This window comes from Pteronotus mesoamericanus, unplaced genomic scaffold (genome assembly GCF_021234165.1).
Source record: "Pteronotus mesoamericanus isolate MK-2021 breed Mesoamerican mustached bat unplaced genomic scaffold, CSHL_Meso_final scaffold_118, whole genome shotgun sequence".
In the NCBI taxonomy this organism is placed as follows: Eukaryota; Metazoa; Chordata; class Mammalia; order Chiroptera; family Mormoopidae; genus Pteronotus; species Pteronotus mesoamericanus.
In genome coordinates, this window is record NW_026555301.1 from 5,688,624 (window position 1) to 5,712,703 (window position 24,080).

The 24,080-nt window shown below is 38.5% G+C and overlaps 1 protein-coding gene across 1 annotated transcript in view; it reads left to right on the plus strand.

The window, feature by feature from the left end:
• TXNRD3 (thioredoxin reductase 3) overlaps positions 1–24,080 on the plus strand; it is a 65,092-nt gene that overhangs the window by 14,683 nt on the left and 26,329 nt on the right. The window contains exons 2-6 of the mRNA XM_054587295.1: positions 1,352–1,412; positions 2,628–2,737; positions 4,490–4,594; positions 4,824–4,896; positions 6,276–6,395. Of these exons, the coding sequence (XP_054443270.1) occupies positions 1,352–1,412; positions 2,628–2,737; positions 4,490–4,594; positions 4,824–4,896; positions 6,276–6,395 (469 nt within the window). The remainder of the gene's footprint in view (positions 1–1,351; positions 1,413–2,627; positions 2,738–4,489; positions 4,595–4,823; positions 4,897–6,275; positions 6,396–24,080) is intronic.

Sequence of the window (24,080 nt, forward strand, 5' to 3'; positions counted from 1 at the left end):
GCTCGGTGGAGAAAGGGGTTCCCCATGATTTTGGCCATACTCATCAGGAAAGTAGCCTTTGCTACTTGGAACTGTAGAAAGACAGAAATGCTGGTGGTCTTCCCCTTTTGGTGACTAGACTTAAAGGACCAGGAAACCTCATTTCCTTGGCTGTTCTCCACTTGAAGTAGAGCTTTCATCAAGGTAGCCTAAGGCATAGGAGGGAGAGTATGGGTTGCAGCATAAGTGCCTCATACTCTCTTTGTTTTTATTGACATCTAGTAGATTTTCTCAAATATGCGTTTTGTCATTTGGTGTGTGCCCTTAGGACAATTTTCAGAGACTTTAAGTGGTTCTTTTTTAAATAATTTCATCAGTTGTGGATGTTTTGTTAGGGAGTGAGTCTGCCAGGCTCCTTATGCCTCCATACTAGAATGGAACCTCTGGACTTTATCTTGAGGGTTGAGGACCTGAAAGAGTTTAAGTAATGGTAACAATTAGACTTTGAATGACCACTTTGGCTGCAATTTAGAGACCTGGAAGGGACCAAGTTGGATGCAGAGAGAATTCCTAGGATGTTACTGAGAAATCGCTTAAATTAAGATAGCAACTGTTGAGAACCAGAAAGGTGCACTAATTCAACATAGAGAATTGATTAAGACCTAGTAATTCATTGGATGGATGGGGAGTTAGTATAGGATAAGATGTGGCCAGAGGAGGGAGTCCTTAAAATGACTCATAGTGCTTCACAGAGTTGTCAAAATGTAGATTCTGATCCAAGTCCTGATTCTCAATTTCTAACAAGCTGCTAGGTGATGCCCATGCTGCTGTTCCTCTGTCCTCTATTTCAGTAGCAAGGCCCTGGGGTTTCTTGTTCAGGCAATTGGTAAATGGTGTCAATGTGAATTATCCCCTATTAGAGGGCATAGATTGTCTCGTCTATTGTTATTTCTTGACAACATAGGGGGTATTTGATGGATAAATATTTGTGGAATGATTTAATGACTCTTGAAAGGAAATACAGAAAGAGGAAAAGGTCTGTGGTAAAAAGATGAGTTTTGTTTTGGGCATGCTGCATGTGAGGTGCCAGGGGACATTTCAGGTGGAGAAATAATTTTGACTGTCTTGAGTTCAGAAAAGGGATTTGGCAAAAGTTATAGAGTTGAAAGCTGAGGATTCAATGGGTAAAAGAGGGGAAGAGTTGGGCTGAGATTATTCTGGAAAGGTGTATAGAGGAAGAAAATTTTTTAAAAATGGGCCAGAGCTTGTATTTCTGAAGAGCATTTATTTTGGACATCTCTTATTATTGTGTTCATATTTCATAACTGTTCATTATTTGCAAAAGTAAAACTTAAGTAAATTTTTGTTACAGGTTAAAGAACTCTTTTCTTCTTTGGGAGTTGAATGTAAAATCTTGGAACTTGATCAAGTTGGTAAGTGGAATGGTTAGTAGTACTGTTGTTTTAATAACCATCAACAAGATTGACTTATTTTCATTTGCTCTGTTCATTTCAACTTACTCTTGCCTCTTTAGGTTAGATGAGTCTTTTTCCATCTATGTTCAACCATGTAGAAAAGGAACCTCTGCATGACAAATAATTTGGTGTAGATTTTTTAATTTATATTTTTTTGTTATTTGAGACGAGTGGGAGGAAGGTGTATAAGCTGCTAACACTGAAGTACTTCAGACATTTCAGATGTATTTGGTAACCTAGCAAAATAGGTTAAGCTGTAATAAATGAAAACAATCTGCCTCTATTTCCTGATTGTATTACCGATGAGGGAGAGAGCATCAATCTTTTAGCTTTATACTTTTGAATTCTTGTCAAACAGCATTAATCGATCTAATATTAATTGAGTATTTTACACATACATCTGTTTTATAGAGGTGGGAGACAGAGTGGTGAACAGAAAAAAAATTTATTCCTGCTTTCATAGGACCCCACCAACTCCTTTTAGCTAGCCACCTTAATAAGTGAAATGTTCTTGAATCTTTGAGACTTTTCTAAAGAGTATACCAAATACCTGGTTTTATTTTTGGGGATAGAGGACAGATTTTGGACTATGATGATAAAGATTTTTCATCCCTGACCAGTTGTGGTTTAGTTGTTTGGAGTATCACCCCCTAAGCAAAAGGTTGTGGGTTCAATTTCCTAGTCTGGGTGCAGGGACATGTGACCCCTGTTCGAGGCACCAGTCCCTGGTCTGGGTGGATACAAGAGAAAGCCAATCAGTGCTTCTTTCTCGCATCGATGTTTCTCTTTCCCTTCCTCTTTATCTAGAAGCAAAAGTCCTCAGGTGAGGATAAAAACTTTTTTTTTCCAGATATGCTTGTAGGAAATATTTTCTGCATTATTACTGTTCAAGCAGATTTTATCTTGATATTTGCTCTTTAAAGAGGATTCTTACCTATTTGTCTGGCATAATAATTGAATTATATATTAAAATCTAATTTAGAAGAGTTTATTTTAAAAGGAATCAGTAGATTGATCTTTATTTCCTAAGGTATTTCATAAAATTATATAACACACTGACTTTGTGTGGGTGAGTACCTGTGTGAGCATTTGAATGTTGTAACACTTTAGTTTGACTCACAAAGGTTTGGAACTCTTTTGATGTTTTTATATATTTAATTTTTTATTATTTAGATGATGGGGCCAATGTTCAAGAAGTGCTATCAGAGATCACTAATCAGAGAACTGTGCCTAATATTTTTGTGAATAAAGTACATATAGGTGGATGTGACCAAACTTTCCAGGTAATGATGGTATTATATGTTTTTTAATGCTTTTTGTTCAAGTTTTGTTTTTAAACATATTTGAAAGGGGATAGAATAGTTTTTAGGGGTGTATTAGTCTTTTAGAAGTTGTAAGATGGAAAGTGTATAGGGTGGTTTTCAGAAAAATCTTGATTACTTTGATGGAAATTAGCTTTTCTACGAGCTCAGACTTCAGAAACTAAGGAGAAAGTTTTGAGTGAGTTTGCCAGACAACCAGGTGGGCCACCCTGGAGACCCTGGTCTCTTTCTCCTAATGGGGAGAGAAACAATGGCTATTCTCTTTAATATTTAGTAAAATGAGACCAATGCTAACATTTTATGCTAGGGTAAGTAGAACTTTTGTCAAGACTGCTAACCCTGGGAGCTTTGCAAAGGCCCATGGCCTTTGGATTTTTGATTCCTAAAATACAGTAATGAACAGGAATGTGTCAGTTAAGTAGTGGTAGATAAAAACTGATGTTTATTAAGTAAGGTTCTTATTTTATAACTAGTTGTTTACTTTTATTACAATTCTGCTGTCTTGTATCCTTTATGTATGTATGCAAATGATAGTAATGAGTGATTGATTAAATATTTACATCTGAAATTTTAATTAAGAATTATGTTTTACATGAGGGAAAAGAGATTATCTGCATTGTATGTTAATCTGTGATTAGAATTATTATCTAGTAATAGTCTGCTTTATCAGTCCTAGGAGCTGTAACTCAATTCACAAGGTGGTAAGTAATATAATTGTAGTCCCTAAAACCGTTAGGAGTGCTGGTGTTGCCAATCTTAATGTGGAAAATAATAACAGAGCGTGAATCTGGAGATGCAGAGTTATTCACTTTATTTGAAGACTGAAAGGCATTTCCTTGGGTGACAGATGCTTAGGAGACAAATTTCTCTAAGGACACCTTAAAGTGAGGAGGGCAAAGGAGTCCCTTTTAGACTGTGCCAAAAGCCTCTGTGGGCATCCATCCTTCGGTGAACCACATGCCGTCTGTTGAGTCCTGTAGTTTCATAGCACTTTCATTGTGCTTCCTGGGATGAGCTGGTTCCCTGCATGGCATTTTTAAAGTGAACATAATGGGATTGAGCAACTGATAGTTATAAAGAAAACTATTACTAAATCATACATTGAATCTCTAACTTCAACTAAGCTACTTCTGAGTATAAGGAGGGCCAAGTGAACAAGGGAGTATAGTGCAGAGCCAGGATCATGACTGTTGCTGAAAGAACAACCAAAAGGTTTGTGTTGTATAGGAAATATATCAGTAAGCTGCAAAGTTTATATCAATTTATGAGAAACCATGAAAATATTGGAAGTGCATGTCCTGCTGATGATACATAAGCATTGTTTTCAAAAGGAAGCCTAGCATATAGCACAGAAGAAAATACAGAGGATCTTGACAAATGGTATTTGGCTGTTTTTTTGCACTTGGATATAACATTTTAATGATTAGCCCAAGGAAAAGGACCTCATCTGATACATATAAAGTCATGACCTCTGGGTCATTTAACATACCTACCCATCAGGAGTACATGAACAAACATGTACTTTGGCATATGGTGTAACTAGTTGGACCTTATTTGAAGACGATTCAGATAAATGTACAGTTTTAATGTACATGAATATTATAGATTGTTTTTCAGATTTTTGTGAAAGAAAACCATGCTGATTAAACATAGATAAAAATAAACAATTTTAAAAGAAGTCATATCATATTCTTTCCTTTTATTAAACTATAGGCACATCAGAGTGGTTTATTACAGAAGCTTCTTCAGGAAGATTCAGCATATGATTATGACCTCATTGTCATTGGTGGTGGTTCTGGTGGCCTTGCATGTGCTCAGGTATGAAAAAAATGAAACTTGAAGATAATTTCTTTGATGATTACCATAAAAATTTCTTCTACTTAAAAAAAGCCAATTTTTCTGTTACAGTCTAAGATTTTATTGTAATAGTTTAATAAAGAGAAAAAACTATGATACAAACACAGCCTTTTTATTTAGATAATAGAAAAATTAGGGGAGTGTCAGGCAAATGATAAGATCTTTATATGTGGCTTTTTTTTAAAAATAGGAAGCTGCCATCTTGGGGAAGAAAGTGATGGTGCTAGATTTTGTGATCCCATCCCCTCAGGGTACATCCTGGGGTAAGCTGTTTTTGTTTGTTGTTCTCTGCTCTTACATACATTTTTGGCTTGGCTGGTCTCATTTAATCCTCACAACAATTTCAGGAAGTATAATTAGCCTGTTTCATAGGTGTGGTGAAGTAACTGGCCTGAGAACATCATATAATTAACAAGAGCTGATTTAGAAAGCATAAAAATAATTGAGGAAGATCTTGCTCCCCCCCCCCAAAAAAAATTCATGACCTTGTATTCCATCGCTTTTGTCATAATAATTTTTGCACACATGCATTAATATTTTCACATAGTTGTGGTTGTAGAGTGTCATGCTTAAGTTTGCTCTAACATTTTTGTGTGTGTTTCTATGTTGATTTCATAACTGACTTTTAAGTCTGCATGATGGTCAGTTTGAATTACTGTGTGTAATCATTCCAAGTGAGTTTAATAAAATATACAGTGAGCTTCCAGCCCTGTGACTTTGCTGTAGGTGAGTGTACTCACCTTTCCATGTTCTTTTTGCTATAAAATAGGACACATAGATTTTGTGCTTGATATTTTCTCTTTATGCTTCAAATCCATTCTTCATTGTCTCTACCCTGCTCTATGTCCCAGAAGGATGATGAATTAGTAAGTAGCCTTACCCTCTGGCTTCTGTTGGGCTTGGCCTGTTGTGATAATGAGCAGAGAACAGAAGGATAGAGGAGAACAGAGGAGTGGGGAAGGAGTCTTCATTCCCCTGGTTCCTCCCTACTGGTTGCTGCAAGCTGGCTCCATTCCCCTGTGGAAGGCCACAGCCCTTGTCATGGCCATCTGTCTTTGGTCTATGCTTGTCCCTTCCGGGAGGTTGGTGATGAGCCACTGTTAGTAGTTGTTACTATTGTTCTACACCACCTTTCTTTTCCTGCCCACCCCCCAGAAATAATTTCTCTATAAATTTTCCTTAGTTAACCAGCTTGAGGTTCTGTTTCCTGCCAGAAATCTGCCAAAATATGAAAGTCATTTTTAAAAATTCAAACTTACTCAAAAAATTATAGCCAAGAATTTTATATTAGTAAACATAATTCACCTTGCAATGGACCTACTACTGGCTCAGAGAAGTCAGACTTACAAAGAGTAAAGCCTGGAAGCTGGGATTCTAGTCCTTGGTCTGATCCCTTTGCAGGTCAGACTCAAATGAAAGTTTTGGACACTGTCTCCAGAGAACTGTTCAAATGCACATCCACATTTTTGCTTATCGTTGGGCCTCCTTCACAGACCTGTGGTTAAAAATCACTCAAGTGTTATTGTGGCATATGATGTTAACCCTACAACCAATTTGTCATTTCTGTTTTAATAACATTAATTCTGCATGTGTGTAAAAATTCACATGCACAAAACATTAAAACTATTATTTTCTTTCTTAGGTCTTGGTGGTACTTGTGTAAATGTAGGTTGTATTCCTAAGAAACTGATGCATCAAGCTGCCCTTTTGGGACAGGCATTAAGTGACTCCAGGAAATTTGGCTGGGAGTATAGTCAACAAGGTGGGTAATGGTATATAAAAATAAAGATTGGGAGCCCTGGCTGGCATGACTCAGTTGGTTGGGTGTGCTCCTACCAACCAAAAGGTTGCCAGTTCATTGCTGGTTAGGGCACATACTTGGGTTGTGTGCTCTGATGTTTCTCCCGCTCTCTTTCTGCCTTCTTTCCCCTCTCTCTAAAATAAAATAATTTTAAAAATTAAAAAATATGTTGGGAGAAAAGAAGAACAAATGAGTTTCTTAGAGAAAGACTTGCTATTTTTAGTTCCATAGCTGAATTAAAAATTTGTTTAATAAACACTTACTAGGCACAGCCTGTGTGTCAGTCAGACACAGAGGACTCAGAGATGGTCAATTAAACTTGGCCCTGCCCTCACGGGCCTTACTGACTAGGAGGGAACTGTTGGGGCTTTAGCCATTTCAAACCATTAGAAGAATGAGAGAGAATAATCCCTATTTTCAGATTTATTTCAAGTAAAGAGAAAATAGAATAGCAAGGGTCATTATTTATCCTCCCCCACCCATTATTGTGAGAACTTTTATCAGTGGTTATGTATGTCTTTAGTTAATGAAAGATGGGTAACAAATTCATCCAAAAAACACTTACCAGTTAGGCTTTGAGGATATAGATACGAGGAAAAGAAAACGTCTGCCCTTAAGCAGCACAGTCTATTTGAAAAGGAGAGAAGCCATTCAGCACACTCTAATTTATGGTGCTATTTTGAACATCAATTTGAGGGGCACTTAATGTAACCTTGAGGGTTGAAGGTAGGACGAGGGTTGGACGTTGAGGGTGGGTAGTGATCAGCTGGAATAAAGAATTGGGGAGGGATATTGAGAGAAATGAGAGTAAAGATAAGCAGGTCCAGAAAGCTCTCAAATGGCATTTGGAGGAGTTAAAGGTTACCCCAAATGTAGCAAGAGCTCTTAACAAGTTTAAACAGGAGAGAAGCATGAACCACAGTTTGGATTCTGGATTCCTCTGACGGAACTAAGGAATTTAGAAGGTTGGAGGTGGGTTGGGGAAGAGTAAAGTCCAAAGACAAGTGAGGTGGGGAGCTTTTGCATAACCCAGAGGAGAAAAGATGAGGCCTGGGCAAAGACCATGAAATTGACTATAGAGAATGTGAGATGGATTTAGAGGGTTTATAAAGCATGGAATTGACAGGTTAGATGTGGAATGGTGATCTTATATTAATTAGAATGGCATATAGAGTTTCTTTTTTTGAATTACAACTTGCCTCTTTTCCTAGAGATTTTGATCCAGTAGATTTGTACTTGTACATAAAGTTTTATAGGTGATTCTGATACTTGCAGATGATTCTGCAAAGCCATCTAGGTCATTGGTAGGGTAGAACACGAGTGACAAGAAGGAATTTAGGAAGAGGGACTGGATGAAAATGTAATATATTTATTGAACGAGAAAACACAGGCAGATTGCAGCATCATGAGTTATAGCTGGACATATTCCTTATTGACAGATTTTCCCCAGTCAACTCATTGGAGAGCTTTTGGTCAAATTATAGTTAGTATCAATTGTTTGTAGATAAAATGAAGTCTTGCCACTTGTCAGTTTAATTTCTGGGTAGTCTTTACTTTCAAGAATCCTCTCCCTGAATCCTTTGTTATGTGTGGATATTCCACTTAAGGTTCCTTGAGAACATCTCAGTGGAATAGATACTTGGAGATGTTTTGTATTCAAGAGAGTTCTGAGCAAGGCCTGGTTTTAGAGTCACAGCATTGTAGGTGATAGTTGAAGTTTTAGGAATTGCTGAGATGGTCTGGAAGGAATATATGGATGGAAAATAATAGAAGACAGAGACAGAATCCTAAGATATATTAATACCTAAAGTAATTGAGTGAAGAAGAGGAGAAAAAAACAGGAGAGTCATATCATAGGAACCAGGAGGGTTTAGATTTTTAAAAACAAGATGTAGGGCTTAGGGAGTCTTCACAGAGAACTAACTTGAGTGAAATGCTTTAGAAAGGCTAAATGGAATGGGTTTTGAATTGCATACATTTTAAATTGGTAGGTAGTTCAGAAGTCTTTTTTTAAAAATTAAAAATGTTCATACCCAATTCTGTAATAACCAAGTCCAAGTGGAGGGAAAACATGGTATGCTTTTCTGGACGGGAAAAAGGCCATGAAGAATGGAACTGCACACTTGACTGGTGACAGAGAGGACAGCTAGGCAAGGGAGTGTGTGGATGATACCAGACAGCAGGCTTCCCCAATGAGCTGATGACTTCTGGGTGCATCAGCCTTGCATGAGCCCACTGCCTGACCCTGTTGGAACTCTGCACTTTCATGGAGGAGGCAGCAGGGTTTTGCATCCACTTTGCATCCTCTCAATGGCAAGTAGACACTCTTAAACTCTTCTTAGTGCTTAATATTTCTAAATTCTTTAATTTCCTTGAGGTGGTAAAATCTTAGATTCCTAAGAGTTCCCCATATATAAAATGCTTCTAAGTTAATTTTGAGGTGCTATATACTAAGATATACCTGGCTAGCCGTCACATGGAATTTGGACTTAGCAATTTTTAGTCATAGGCTCTATGTATGGCCAAAGGAAGTCAACAGTCTGAGAGGTAAGAGAAAGGAAATATAGGCAGGCTGAAACCTTATTTGGGTTAATGATGTAGATACTTTCATTCTTGATGTTGATAGAGAAGTATGTATTAAAATAATTTAAAATGTATGCATAATCTCCATATTAGAAATTGAATGTAGAACTTTCAAGTAAAATAAATTTGTCGAAGGGGAAAATGTACAAAGAAACAACACGAAACTTATTTTAAAACAAACAAAACAACAGCAGAAAATAAGAGGCCCAACATAGGAGACATCTTTTACATATTAGAATAAAGTTGAATAGGTCATATCCTCAGGTTGAGTAAAGAGCAAAATTCATTAACGTGCTGTTTAAAAGATACACATAAAACCAAAAAAGAGAATTGTTGAAAATACAGGAATTTTTAAATAGATGGGAAAATTTTTAATAGGTAAGAAAACATACCAGGGGTTCCTGTCAAGATGATGGCTAGGTAAATGTGGTATATAAATCCTCGCACAACTACATCAGGATTATAACTAAACTACAAAACAACCATCATTCAGAAAGGGGGGCTGATGGAGTCATTCCCAGGTGTACTTCTTAAAGGGCCTATACCCAGACTTCCCTGGACCCACTCACTCTTGAGTTCCAGAGCTGGGGCACCAGGGAGGAGCCGAGTAGTCTGACATGGGGGCAAGAGTGGGGGGAGCAACTTTTTCCCATACAGAAGTGCTGGCAGAGGCCGTTGTTCCTTTTTTGGGCCCTCCCTTCACAGAACTGACTGGGGGTGCCATATCTGAGTCTCCATCTACCTGGCTAACACAGTTTACCCAGCCCTGGTGATTCTCTGAGACTCCAGCCTATCCAATTTTGGGGCCTAAACCAACCCATTTCCAGTGGCTTTTCCATACAAATGGCCTGTCTTGGCTGATGCTTCAGACTGTCCTAAAATGTTTCAAGCATCATCTGGCCTCTGTGTGCCATGTACTTGCCAAGTGGCCCCAGGCTGGGCACCAGCAGCAGCTGCTGGCCTTGGTTCACAGCTTGGCCTCTCCTGGGTACCTCCAAGCTCAGCACAAGTAGTAGGCATCTGCAGGTGGGCTTCATGCCAGGTGGCCACAGGCAGGGTACAGTGGAGGGTGACCTTGATCTGTACCTCCTGGGAGGCCTCAGAGCCAGCACACTTAGTGGACAACTTTAGACCATGTCGAAGAACCACCCAACCTCTTCCACAAGTTACATAATCAAGGGTCAGAGTCAGTAGGCACTACAGCCCCACTGAAATTAGCCCTAGTTTTTGGGGTCTGCCCCCTGCACAGCTGATCCTCCACAGTGTTCACTGCTGGTCTCTGAAGCCAAGTGGTGTAGGGGTAAATCCCTCCCACTGAGTTGCCAGAAGCAATCATGACTCAGCTATAATAGGAGGGTGCACAGCTCACACAGAGAGTATGCCTAGGTTAGGAGAATGGGGAAGCTGTGCCACTTAACCCTATGGGACACGTATTACTCAATGTCATTCTACCAAGCCCAAGAGACATAGCAGCTCTACCTAATACATAGAAACAAACATAGGGTGGCAGCCAAAACGAGGAGACAAACATGTCTCAAATGAAACTGAGCAAAATTTTAGAGAAAGAACTAAACAAAATGAAGACAATCAATCTACTAGATGGAGAGTTCAAAACACTGGTTATAGGGATGGTCAGTAAACTCATGGAAAGAGTAGAGGAACTCAGTTAAAACTTCAACAAAGAGATAGGAAACATAAAAAAAGAACTAGTCAGAAATGAATATAATAACTGAAATGAAAATACATTACAGGGAAGCACCAATAGATTAGAGGAAACAGAGGATCAAATCAAAGATTTGGAAGATATGGAAGCAGAGAAAACACAATCAGAACAGCAAAAAGATTAAAAAACTCCAAAAAAGGATACTTTAAAGAGCCTCTTAGACAACTTCAGGTGTACCAACATTCCCATTATGGAAGAGCCAGAGGAAGAGAGAGAGCAAGGAATTGAAAATCATATGAAAAAATGATGGAAAACCTCTCTAGCCTGGTGAAGGAAACAGACATAGAAGTCCAGGGAGCACAGAGAGTCCCAAAGAAGATGAAGCCAAAAAGGCCCACACCAAGACATCATAATTAAAATGCCAAAGGTTAAAGACAGTGAGAGAATCTTAAAAGAAGCTAGAGAAAAACAGTTATCTACATGGGAGTTGCCATAAGACTCATCTGATTTCTCAACAGAATCTTTGTAGGCCAGAAGGGATTGGAAAGAAATACTCAAAGTGATGTAAAGCAAGTACCTACAATCAAGATTACTCTAAAGAGCTATCATTTAGAATCGAAGAACAGATAAAGAGCTTCCCAGACAAGGAAAAGCTAGAGTTCATCGTGAGCAAACCAGCATTGCATGAAACGTTAAAGGGTCTTCTTTAAGAAGAAAAAAAAAGATAAAAAATATGAACAATACAATGGCAATATATACATATTTAACAGTTACTTTAACTGCAAGTGGATTAAATGCTCCAATCAAAAGACATATGGAGACTGAATGGATAACAAAATAAGACTCTTACATGTGCTGTCAACAAAAGACAGACTTTGGATTGAAAGACAAACAGACTGAAAGTAAAGGGATGAAAAAAATGTTTCATAGTAAATGGGAAGAAACCAACCAACCAACCCTGGGTAGCAATACTTAATACTACACAAAATGGGCTTTAAAACAAAGGCTATGTATAAGGAAACAAAAAAGGTGCTAGCAGTTCCTTTGGGTATTTTAAGAAACCCAGCACGCTAAATTGGAAAGATATGTACATTCATATGTATTATTACCGTATTTACATGCAGTATTATTTACAATAATATGTGGAAGCCACCTAAGTGTCCATCAATAGATGAATGTATATAGAAGAAGTGGTATATGTATGTGTGTGTGTGTGTGTGTGTGTGTGTGTATAAAATTCATGAAAAGAAGGAAATCTTGTCATCTACAAAAACACGGATGGACTGAAGGTATTAGCTGAGTGAAATAAGTTACAGAAAGAAAAATGCCAGATGATTTCATTTATATGTGGAACTTAAAAGACAAACCAACCAGCAAAACTGGAACAGACACATTGATAGCAGAAAACATTTTTCCTCTTGCCACCTTGGGGCTGGGCTGGGTGTTGGGTGATAATAGTGAAAGGATTAAGAAGTACAGATTGCTGGTACAGAGTAGTCACTGGGAGGTAAAGTGTAACAGTATAGTCAATAAAATTGTTGTAACTATGTATGATGCTAGATGAGTATTAGATTTATCTGGGTCATCACTTAGTAAGTTATATAATGTCTAATCACTGGGTGTACACCTGAAGCTAATATAATATTGTATGTCAACTGTAATTGAAAAAAAAAGTTAAGAGATACTTCAACACAGTGGAGTGGTGAGTGGAAGTAACACTGACTTCCAAGGACCAGTCTGGAATTACAGCTAAATTGTGGAGAAATCATCTGGAAAACAACTGAACAATAGTGAGAGAGGAGCCTTAGAACATGGGACAGACAGAGGAATAGGCTTTAGTACAACCTAACTGGTAAGGAGTGCGGTAGAGGCTCACGGTGGGCTAGGCGCCCATGGATGGCAGTGCCAGAGGGATGCAGAAATGGCCAGTTGGATCCCCCTGAGAAGAGTGGGGTCTAAACCATCAGTGGGGACCTCCAGTCTATGGCACAAGAGCCCAAAAAGCACACAGATAACAGCCAGCTGTGAAAAGTGGCAGGGTGCTCTCTGCCCGAGACAGAAGGCTGGAGACACAAAAGAGCCGTTGAAAGGGCCAATGCAGAAATTTGTAGTGGCAGCCACTTACACTGGGCTCTGGCGGAGGCTGGGGAAGATTGGGTTGGAGCTGCTGGAGGAGAGACTGCAGAGGGAATCTTTGGGGAGAGAGCTGAGAAAGTGGCTGGTGGGATTCCAGGGCTGACTCACCCTCCATTCTGTAGCTGCCATCTTGCTCAGGCACAACACTCCCCTGAGTGGCAGTAGTGTGAAAGGACACAATAGCCATGTCCCCAGGAGCCTCGGCCTAAGTGATGGGCAAGCCTGACTGCTGAGTACATAGTGGCAGTCACAGATAGTGGATCCATGTCCAAAGGGGATGTAGAGTGGTCTAGTGATGCTTGAGGAGAGTCGAGACAGAGGCACTGGGGAGAGAACTGAGGGAGTAGCCAGGGAGATCCCCATGCTGACTCCTCCACCATATAGCAGCAGCCATCTTGCTCAGGCAGACTACTCCCCTGAGTAGCACGAAAAGACAGTAGCCCTGCTCACAGGAGGGACTCTGCCCAGACTTGACTGCTGTGGGCGGAGTAACAACTGAAGGAGACAGACAGTAAATTACTGGAAGTCTCTTAAATACTGCCTAAGGTCAGATGGGGTCAACAGCCAACATCATTAGAGGCAGATGCAGAAAGAAATGGAAAAAAAAAAGTGGTCTCCTACCCTAGAAGATCTCACCACAAAGCCAAGAAGTCAAGACAGATCAATTTAAGAAGCAGAAGCAAAAAAAGAAGAGTCTAACAAATAATGTAAAGAAAAAGAAACACCCCCTAATCGAAGGGAAAGGAATACTCATGAAGAGAACTAAATGAAATAGCAAGTAAACTCTTACATAATGAGTTCAAAACAATGGTTCTAAAGAAGCTTAGCGCGATGAGTGAGCTGAAAGGGAATTACCAAAAACTACAGGGAAACTGAGGAAATTATTGCATAATATATCTGCATGAAAAAAAGAAACTATCAATAAGAGGCAAGAGGAAATGAATACAATTTCTGAATTGAAGAATTCAGTAGAAGGAATCAAGAGGAGGTGAGATGAAACAGGATCTAATCAGTGGCCTGGAGGACAAGGTAGAAAAAAGCTCCCAGATCAAGAAACTGAAAAAAGACTGAAAAAAGAGGCACGGGGGGAAATGCAGGATAATGTGAAATGTAATAATATACATATAATAGGGATTCCAGAAAGAGAAGAGGAGCAAGGGATAGAAAACCTGTTTGAAAAAGTCATGCAAGTCCAGGAAGCACAGAGGGTCCCATTCAAGAGGATCCCAATGAGGCCCACTCCAAGACACATCATGATTAAAATGGCAAACATGGAAAACAAAGAGAATCCTAAAGGCAGCAAAGGAGAACTATGTAGTAACATAAAAAGGAGCCCCGATATAGCTAGCAGCTGACTTCTCAACAGAAACACTACAAGCCAGAAGTCAATGGCAAGCAGTATTCCAAGTAATGGAAAGCAAAGGCCTGGAACCAAGACTGTTCTACCCAGGAAGGATCTCAATTAAAATGGAGTGTGAAGTAAGGAGTTTCCCAGACAAAAGAAGACTAAAAGAATACACCTCCACCAAACCAGCACTGCAAGATATGCTAAAGAGACTGCTTTAAGAAGAAGGAAAAGTGAGAGAGAGGATCACAGATGAAAAATGAAAAAAATGAATAAGTACCTGTCAAAATAAATTGTAAATAGATTAAATGCCCCAATCAAAGGACTTAGGGTGTCTGAATGGATAAGAAAACATGAGCCACACATACACTGCCTGCAAGAGATCCACTTCAGAGCAAAGGACCTACACAGACTGAAAGTAATGGGATAGAAAAAACTTACAAGCAAATGGACGGGGGGAAAAAAACTGGGGAGGCAATACTTAGACAAAATAGATTTCAAAACAAAGGCTAGAAAGAGACCCAGGAGGACACTGTATAATACTCAAAGGAAGAATCCATCAAGAAGACATAAATATTGTAAACATATATGCATCTAACATAGGAGCACCCAAACATATAAGGAATATCTTTGAGTACTTCAAGAAAGATATAGAGAGTAACACACTGATAACAGAAAATTTTAACACCCTGCTGTCAACAATGGGTAGATCTTCCAAACAAAATATCAGCCAGGATATTGTGGAAATGAATGACACATTAGGTCAAATAGACTTAACTGACATATATAGAACCTTTCATCCCAAAGAAGCAAAATACACATTCTTTTCAAATGCACGTGCAACACTTTCAAAGACAGACCACATGATAGGACACAAAGCAAGCCTGAATGAATTCAGGAAAATCGAAATCATAACAAGCATTTTCTCAAACCACAAGGGCTTGAAAGGAGGAAGCAACTTCAAGGAAAAAAAAACATTCAAATTCATGGTGATTAAATAGCACGCTATTAAACAATGAACAGGTCAATAATGAGGTCAAAAGAGAAATCAAAAAGTTTCTGGAAACAAATGAAAATGGACAAACAACAGTCCAAAACCTGTGGGACACAGCGAAGGCAGTCCTGAGAAGGAAGTTCATAGCAATACAGGCTTCCCTAAAGGCAGAAACATTTCAAATAAATGACCTAACCCTCCAGATTCAGGAACTACAGAAAGAACAACAACAACAACAACAACAAACAAATCTCAGAGCCAGTAGAAGAAATGAAATAAAATCAGAACAGAATTAAATGACATAGAGTCTAAAAAAAAACAATTAATAGGATCAACCAATCCAGGAGCTGGTTCTTTGAAAAGATAAACAAAATTGACAAGTCTTTAACCAGACTCATTAAGAGAAAAGGGAGAGGACCCAAATGAGTAATATCAGAAATGAGAGAGGTGAAATGACAACTGATACCACAGAAATACAAAGGATTGTAAGAAATAACTAAACAATTATATGCCAAGAAATTTGAAAACCTCGATGAATGGACAAATTTCTAGAAAAATAAAACTTCCGTCACTGAATGAAGAAGTAGAAAGCCTGAACAGACTGAAAACAGCTGGTGAAATTGAAGCAGTAACCAAAAACTCCCAGCACAAAAAAGCCCTGGATCAATGGTTTTACAGCAGAATTTTACAAAACATTTAAGGAAGAGCTAACCCCTGTCCTTCTCAGACTAGTCCAAAAAATCCAAGAGGAGGGAAGACTCCCAGACTCTTTTTATGAGGCCAGCATCACCCTAATCCCAAAGCCAGATAAAGACCCTACAAAGAGAGCAAACTACGGGCCAATTTCGCTGATGAACATAGATGCTAAAATCCTCAACAAAATATTGGCAAAGTGCATCCAGCAATACATTCAAAAGATTATGCACCACGATCAAGTGGGATTCATCCCAGGGATGCAGGGATGGTTCAATATACGCAAGTCAATAAACGTGATACATCACATGAATAAAAGAAAAGACAAAAACCACATGATCATCTCGATAGACGCAGAAAAAGCATTCGATAAGGTACAGCACCCATTTGTGATCAAAACACTCAGCAAAATGGGAATAAATGGGGCATTCCTCAACGTAATAAAAGCCATATATGAAAAACCTACAGGCAACATCATACTCAGCGGGCAAAAACTAAAAGCTTTCCCACTAAGATCGGGAACACGACAAGGATGTCCGCTTTCACCACTTCTTTTCAACATCGTATTGCAAGTCCTAGCCACAGCGGTCAGACAAGAGAAAGAGAGAAAAGGCATCCAAATAGGAAAGGAGGAAGTAAAGCTCTCATTGTTTGCAGATGACATGATAGTGTACATAGAGAACCCTGTAGACTCTACCAAAAACTCCTCAACCTAATAAGTGAATTTGGCAAAACAGCAGGATACAAAGTCAATATTCAGAAATGAAAGGCATTTTTGTACAGTAAAATATCAGAAGCAAAAATCAGGAAAAAACTGCCTTTGCTATAGCAACAAGAAAAATAAAGTACCAAGGAATAAACTTAATCAAGGAGGTAAAAGACCTGTACGCAGAAAACTATACAACACCGAAGAAAGAAATTAAGGAATACGCAAATAAATGGAAGCATATACTGTGTTCATGGATTGGAAAATTTAACATCAAAATGTCCATACTACCCATAGCAATTTATAGATTCAATTCAATCTCTTATTAGGGAAATGCAAAACAACGTTTTGGCACTTAATGATGTATTTCACAGACATAGAACAAGCATTTAAAAAATTTATATGGAACCGTAAATGACCCCGAATATATGCAGCAATTTTGAGAAAGAAAAACAAAGTAGGAGGGATCACAATACCTGATATCAAATTATATTACAAGTTGACTAATCAAAACAGTCTGATACTGGCATAGAACAGACACATAGATCAATGGAAGAGAATAGAGAGCCCCGAAATAAATCCATGACCCTATGGTCAATTAGTATTCAACAAAAGGTTCAGAAGCATAAAATGGAATAAAAATGGCCCCTTCAACAAATGGTGTTGGGAGACCGGGACCGCTACATGCAAACAATTGAAATTTGACTGCCAACTTACACCATATACAAAAATAAACTCAAGATGGAGAAAAGATTTAAATATAAGTCACGCCACCATAAAAGTCCTAGAGAAGAACACAGGCAGGAATCTCTCAGATAACCTACTTATATGTCCCCTAGAAGAAGTGACATAAAGAATGAACAAATGGGACTTCATCAAGATAAGCTTCTGCATGGCTAAAGAAAACATTAGCAAAATGAAAAGGGAGCCAGCCGCATGGGAAAATATATTTGCCAATGATACCTCAGATGGGTTTGATCTCCAAAATACATAAAGAACTAACACAGCTCCACTCCAGGAAGACAAACAGTCTTGTTAAAAAATGGGCAAAGGACCTGAACAGACACTTCTCCTAGGAGCACATACACAGGACCCAGAGACATATGAAAGGATGCTCATCATCACTAGCCATCAGAGAAATGCAAATTAAAACTACAATGTGATACCACTTCTTACCAGTCAGAATGGCCATCAGAAATAAAACAACAAACAACGGGTGCTGGCGAGGTTATGGAGAAAAGGAACTCTATGTAGTACAGTGTTGGTGGGAATGCAGACTGGTGCAGGCACTGTGGAATACAGTTTGGAATTTCCTCAAAAAGCTAAAAATGGAACTGCCTTTGACTAAGTGATTCCCCTCCTGGGAACATACCTGTAGAGTCGTCAAACACCAATTCATAAAAACCTATATTCCCCAGTGTTCATTGCATCACAATTTACAATAGCCAAGTCTAGGAAGCAACCTAAGTGCCCATCAGTAAATGAGTGGATCAAAAAACAATGGTACATTTACATAATGGAATACTACGCAGCAGAAACAGAGGTACTACCCTTTGCGACAGCTCAGATGGAAGTGGAGAGCATTATGCTAAGTGAAATAAGCCAAGCAGTGAAAAGCAAATACCACCTATAAGTGGAACCTAGTCAGCAAAACAAGCAGGCAAGGAAAATTTGACTAGCAACATTGAAAGAAAGAAACAACCAACAGGGACAGGTGGGAGGGAGTGATGGGGCTAGTAGAGGAGGGTAGAGGAGGGGAAGGGTCAGATGAAGGAAAAGTTGTGAAGGACACATGGATGAAGCCAAGGTGGAGAAGCATTGAGGGGTGGAGGTGTGGGGGTTGATGGGGCAGGGGTAAGTGTAAATGGAGACAAAGGTATTTGAAAAATTAAAAAAAATTACTGAAAGTCAAGAATTTTTAGAAAGTTATTAGGGAAATGCAAAGCAAAGTATTGGCACTTAATACCACAAACCAAAAATAATAACAAAAGCAAAACTTAGAAATTAATGAGTTAGCACCCTCCCTAAAATGGAAGTGATAAAGGGTGTATTTGAAACCACAAATAAAATTGACAGTCTTGTTGCAAATCTATTTGTAAAGTAGGGGAGGAAATTCATACAAATGTGCAACACTAGGTTTGATTCAAGAAATATAGGTAAAGATAAATAAAAAATAGAGTATATAGCCCTGGCTGATGTTGCTCAGTGGATTTAGTGCTAGCGTGCAAAGGAAAGGGTTGCAGGTTCAATTCCGTCAGGGCACATGACTGAGTTCCAGGCCATGTAACCAGGAGGAGGTGCATGAGAGGCAACCACACATTGATATTTCTCCTTCCCTTCCCCTCTAAAAACAAATAAAGTCTTTTAAAAAAATGCAGTATACAAATTAGTGGTAACAATTTTATTTTTTAATTTTAATACAGTTTGATTATTCCAGCTATCCCCGTTTTTCTCCTTTGCCCCCCTCCACCCAGCAACCCCCACTACCTCGGGCCATTCCCCTTTTTAGTTCATATCTGTGGGTCATGTATATAAGTTCTTTGGCTACTACATTTCCTACAGTATTCCTGTTTTTTGGGGGGTTTGGGTTTTTTTTGGTTTTAAGTATATTTTATTGATTTTGAGTTGTGCCAGTTTTAACACCCTTGATCCCCCTCTGTGCAGTTCCCCCCTTCCCTCCTGCTATCCGCGTACCCCTTACGTCATGCCCATGGATTGTACATGTAAGTTCTTTGGCTTCTCCATTGCCTGTACTGTTCTTAACATATCCCTGTCTATTCTGTATGTACCCAATTATACTTCTAAATCCCTATACCTTTTCCCCCATTCTGTCCCTTTCCCCTTCCAGCTGATAACCCTCCAAATGATCTCCGTATGTATGATTCTATTCCTGTTCTAGTTTGCTTAGTTTGTTTTTGTTTCTTTTTTAGATTCAGTTGTTGATAATTGTGCTTGTCATTTTAATGTCCATAGTTTTGATCTTCTTTTTCCTAAATAAGTCCCTTTAACATTTCATATAATAATGGCTTGGATGAACTCCTTTAACTTTTCGTTGTCTGGGAAGCACTTTATCTGCCCTTCCATTCTAAATGATAGCTTTGCTGGATAGTGTAATCTTGGGTGTAGGTCCGTGCCTTTCATGACTTTGAATATTTCCTGCCAGCCCCTTCTTGCCTGCAAGATTTCTTTTGAGAAATCAGCTCATAGTCTTATGGGAACTCCTTTGTAGGTAACTCTCCTTTTCTCTTGCTGCTTTTAAGATTCTCTCCTTATTTTTAATGTTTGGAATTTTAATTATGATGTGTCTTAGTGTGGTTCTCTTTGGGCCCAATTTCTTTGGGACTCTCTGCTTCCTGGGCTTCTGTGTCTATTTCCTTTGCCAGATTGGGGAAGTTTTTCTTCGTTATTTTTTCAAGTAAGTTTTCAATTTTTTGCTCTTTCTCTTCTACTTCCATCAACCCTGTGATTTGCATGTCGGTACACTTGAAGTTGTCTCGGGGGCTCCTTTTCATATCCTTGTGTTTTTTTAGATTCTTTTTTCTTCTTGCTGTTCTGATGGAATGTTTTCTTCTTCTTTTGTTTCAAATCATTGATTTGATTCTTGGCTTCACTCCACTGTTGATTCCCTGTTAATTTTTCTTTATTTCACTTAGTGTAACCATCTTTTCTGATTGGGTCATTTTTATACTGTTGAAGTACCCAATGAGTTCCTTGAGCATCCTAATAGCCAGTGTTTTGAACTCTGCATCTGATAGATTGCTTATCTCCATTTTGTTTGATTTTTTTTTTCCTGGAGTTTTGTTCTCTTTTTTTATTTGGGGCATATTTCTTTGTCTTCTAATTTTGGCAGGATCCCTGTTTGTTTCTATATATTAGATAAAGGGGCTTTGACTCCCTGTCTTTGTAGCGTGGCCTAATGTAGGAGAATGCTGCTGTAAATTGGGTGGAACAGAGCCTTAAGTAATTGCCAGGATGGGGCACACTTGGTGAATTAGGTTAATGGAGTCTCAGGTATGGTACAGTTGCTCTGTGACTGTGTGGGAGAGGGTTTAGAAAAGGGACAGTGGCCACTGCCTGGGCCCTGGAGTTTTGTCCAGGAGATATTGTTCCTGAGCACTCGCCCTTTTGCCAGACACCTCAATTTCTTCCTGTATGCCACTGTTGCCCTTTAAGCTGCTGCCCCAGTGCTGGACCCCACAGGGAGTGAGTTTGTGTAAGTCCTATGTCCTTTGTAGGACCTGTAAGAGGCAATGTCTGAAAATCCTAGTTTCTTCTACCACCCCAACTCCCACTGGTTTTTACTGCCAGAAGTTATGAGGACTTATCTTCCTGGCACTGGAATCCTGGGCTGAGTGGTTACGTGTGTGTCTGGGATCCCTCACTCCTAAAATAACCTGTATTTTTATCTACCACATGTGGGTATGGGACTCTCTGTTCCATGTCTCTGCCCCTCCTATCCATCTGAATAAATGTGACTAAGAGAACATTGTTTAAGTACAACACAATCCCCAGGATAGCATAGATTTTTAAGTAAATTTTCTCAAGTCTTTAAAGAATTCTTTCTGTGTAATTTTTTTTGAATTTTTAAATCCATGTTTTATTTATTTATTTTTAAATTCTTTGTCACTATATATTAGGTCCCTACCACCTCACCCCACTCCCTTCCCTCTGGCAACCATCACACTGCTATCTGTGTCCATGAGTTTTGGTTTCATCATGTGAGTGAAATCCTATGGTTCTTCGCTTTTTCTGACAGACTTATTTCACTTAGCATAATATCTTCAAGGTCCATCCATGTCCTTGCCAATGGTAATATTTTATTTTTCTTATGGCCGAGTAGTAGTCTGTTCTGCATATGTACCACATCTTTAGCTGACCTATTGAAGAATACCTTGGTTGTTTCCATGTCTTGGCCAGTGTGAATAATGCTGCAATAAACATAGGGGTGTATATATTTTTGTGAATGCATATATTCAAGTTCTTTAGGTAGACCCTCGGGAGAGGGTTTGCTAGGTCATATGATAACTTGGTTCTTAGGCTTTTGAGTAACTGCCATACTCTTTTTCCATAGTGGGTGTACCAGTCTACTTTCCCACCAGCAGTGAATGAGGGTTCCCTGTTCTCCACAACGTCTCTTACACTTGTTATCAGTTGTATTGTTGATAATAGCTGTTCTAACAGGAATGAGATGGTATTTCATGGTAGATTTCATTTGCATTACCCTAATAGCTAGTAAGGTTGAACATCTTTTCATATGTATGTTCACTGTTTGTATGTCTTTTTGGAAGAGTTGTCCAGGTCCTCTGCCCATTTTTCAATTGGATTGTTTGTTTGGTGTTGAGTTTTATGAGTTCTTTATATATTTTATTTGTTTTTTTTTTAAGTTTGGTAATTTTCTTTTTAAAGTTAAGCATATGGTTCAGGAATCTGACTGCTAGTTATCCACACAAGAGAAATAAAATCATATATCCACATAACGAGTTGCGCACAAATGTTCACAGCAATATTGTTCATTACTGCCTAAATCTGGAAACTACCCAATTGGCAATGTGTGCCAATTGGTGAATAAACAAATTATAGTATACCCATGCAATGGAATACTACTCTACAGTAAAATATGAGGAACTACTAATGAATATAACATGAATGAATCTCAAAATCATCACTCTGAGTTAAAAATCAGCCAGACACAAGAGACTATTGCCAGTATGATTACATGTATGAAATTCTAGAAAAGTCAAAACTTCTGTCATTAGACAAAAAGCAGATCAGTGATTGTTCTAGGTAAAAAGGGTTAAGGACTGGACTGCAAAGGAGCAAGAGAGAACTATCTGGGTGAGGCAGTGTTCCAAAATGTCACTGGGGTGGTGTGAGTACTTAACTGAATATGTATAATTTGAAATGGCTCAGTTTTATTGTAAGTTATAGCTCAATGAAGTTGTTTAAAAATAAAGATGGGTTAAGTAGAAGGTCTACTGTCTGTGTGACATTAACCAGTTTTCATTTTCTCACATGTACACTCATACACATTTTGTTATTAAAACAATCACTTCTTATTTTATTGCAGTTATTGGGCTCACACATGATTCTTATTCTCACGAGAAAAAGAATCATGTAGTTATCAATACTGTTGCTTGTCCCATCTCACAAGGCTGTTGTCAAATACCACACAAGATAATTACTAAGAAAGTGCTTTGGCAACTCTAAAGTAGTATTACACAACTATGTATTAGACTTCACATTTTAAAAAAACAGACATGAAAATGTTTTTTCACATGAATGACTTGAGACGCTTGAAAAGTTGAGAATCTCAAAGTCAGCCTTTGCCCAGAAACAGAGAAACAGGTGACCTATTGAATGGGTACCTTTTTAACATCCTTCCTAAACCTGCTTTCTAATGATTATTGATTTACTGGATGGCTCAATGTAGTATTATTTAGACTTACACTTCCATTTTTCAAAAAGAAGTATTAAAGAAATGTTTAAAGGAAGTCATTAGATAGGATGACAAGACATTTATTTCCCAGTGGAAAAGACCAAAACCTAGAAAACTGTCTTTAAGCACTTTCCTGAGAGGATCACAACTGAGATTTTTTCTTCCTTTATAGTCAGTTAAACTTCTTTCCATTTACTACTTCAGTTTCAAATGTCTTACTGAATACAGGGTCCAGCAGAAGTAATGCCTGCTTGAGTGTTGTTGGTAGGGTAATAATATGGGTGTAATAATTTATAATTTTAATATGAACATTTCACCTAAAATGTCATATAGTGTACTTCAGTGTGATATTGTTATGTTACAGAATTACATGCTTATGATTTTGTAATAAAAGGATATTATTTGTGCCAGACCCTGTATTTACTAAAGTGACCTGCATTAGCGAGAGTGGATATATAATTTTAATACCAAAACAGAAATTTTTAAACCAGCGTAGTAGTCATTTCACATTTTCACCTGTTGCAGAATTTAACATATTCTCATTTTTACTACCACTGCACAACTGGGTTCTCCACTATCCTACCAGGTATGGGTGATATTTGACATTTAGCCTAGCTATACATACAAGTTTCCACACTGCAACAAGTGTGAAGGGTTTTTGGAAATACATAATTTCTTCTTCAAATGCAGTTTGGTGACTAAATTTTACCTTGAATTCTAGTTTATATTACATCAAGTCTGACAATTCATAAGTTTTTCTACCAGCAACAGGTACAGCAACCGAAACTGAACACAACCTGTAGTATCACAAAATATTTTACTATCATTTTCAATTTTTAAAGACTCCTTTTAGTAACAGTTCTGAGGGGATGATTCTGTGATCAGTCTACCACCATGCTTCATTTGATTTGGTCCTGATTTAGTCTGGTCAGTAGTAACCATAATCTCTTAGTCTTTACATTTTTTCTTTAGTAACATTGAGGCCACTGGGTCCGGTAACCGCATACCTCCAGTTTTAGCTTCCAAGAAACCTGAACATGCCATCTGGGTCCTGCGCATCCTGATAGGGTGTGCCAGACCCGTTTCTCTG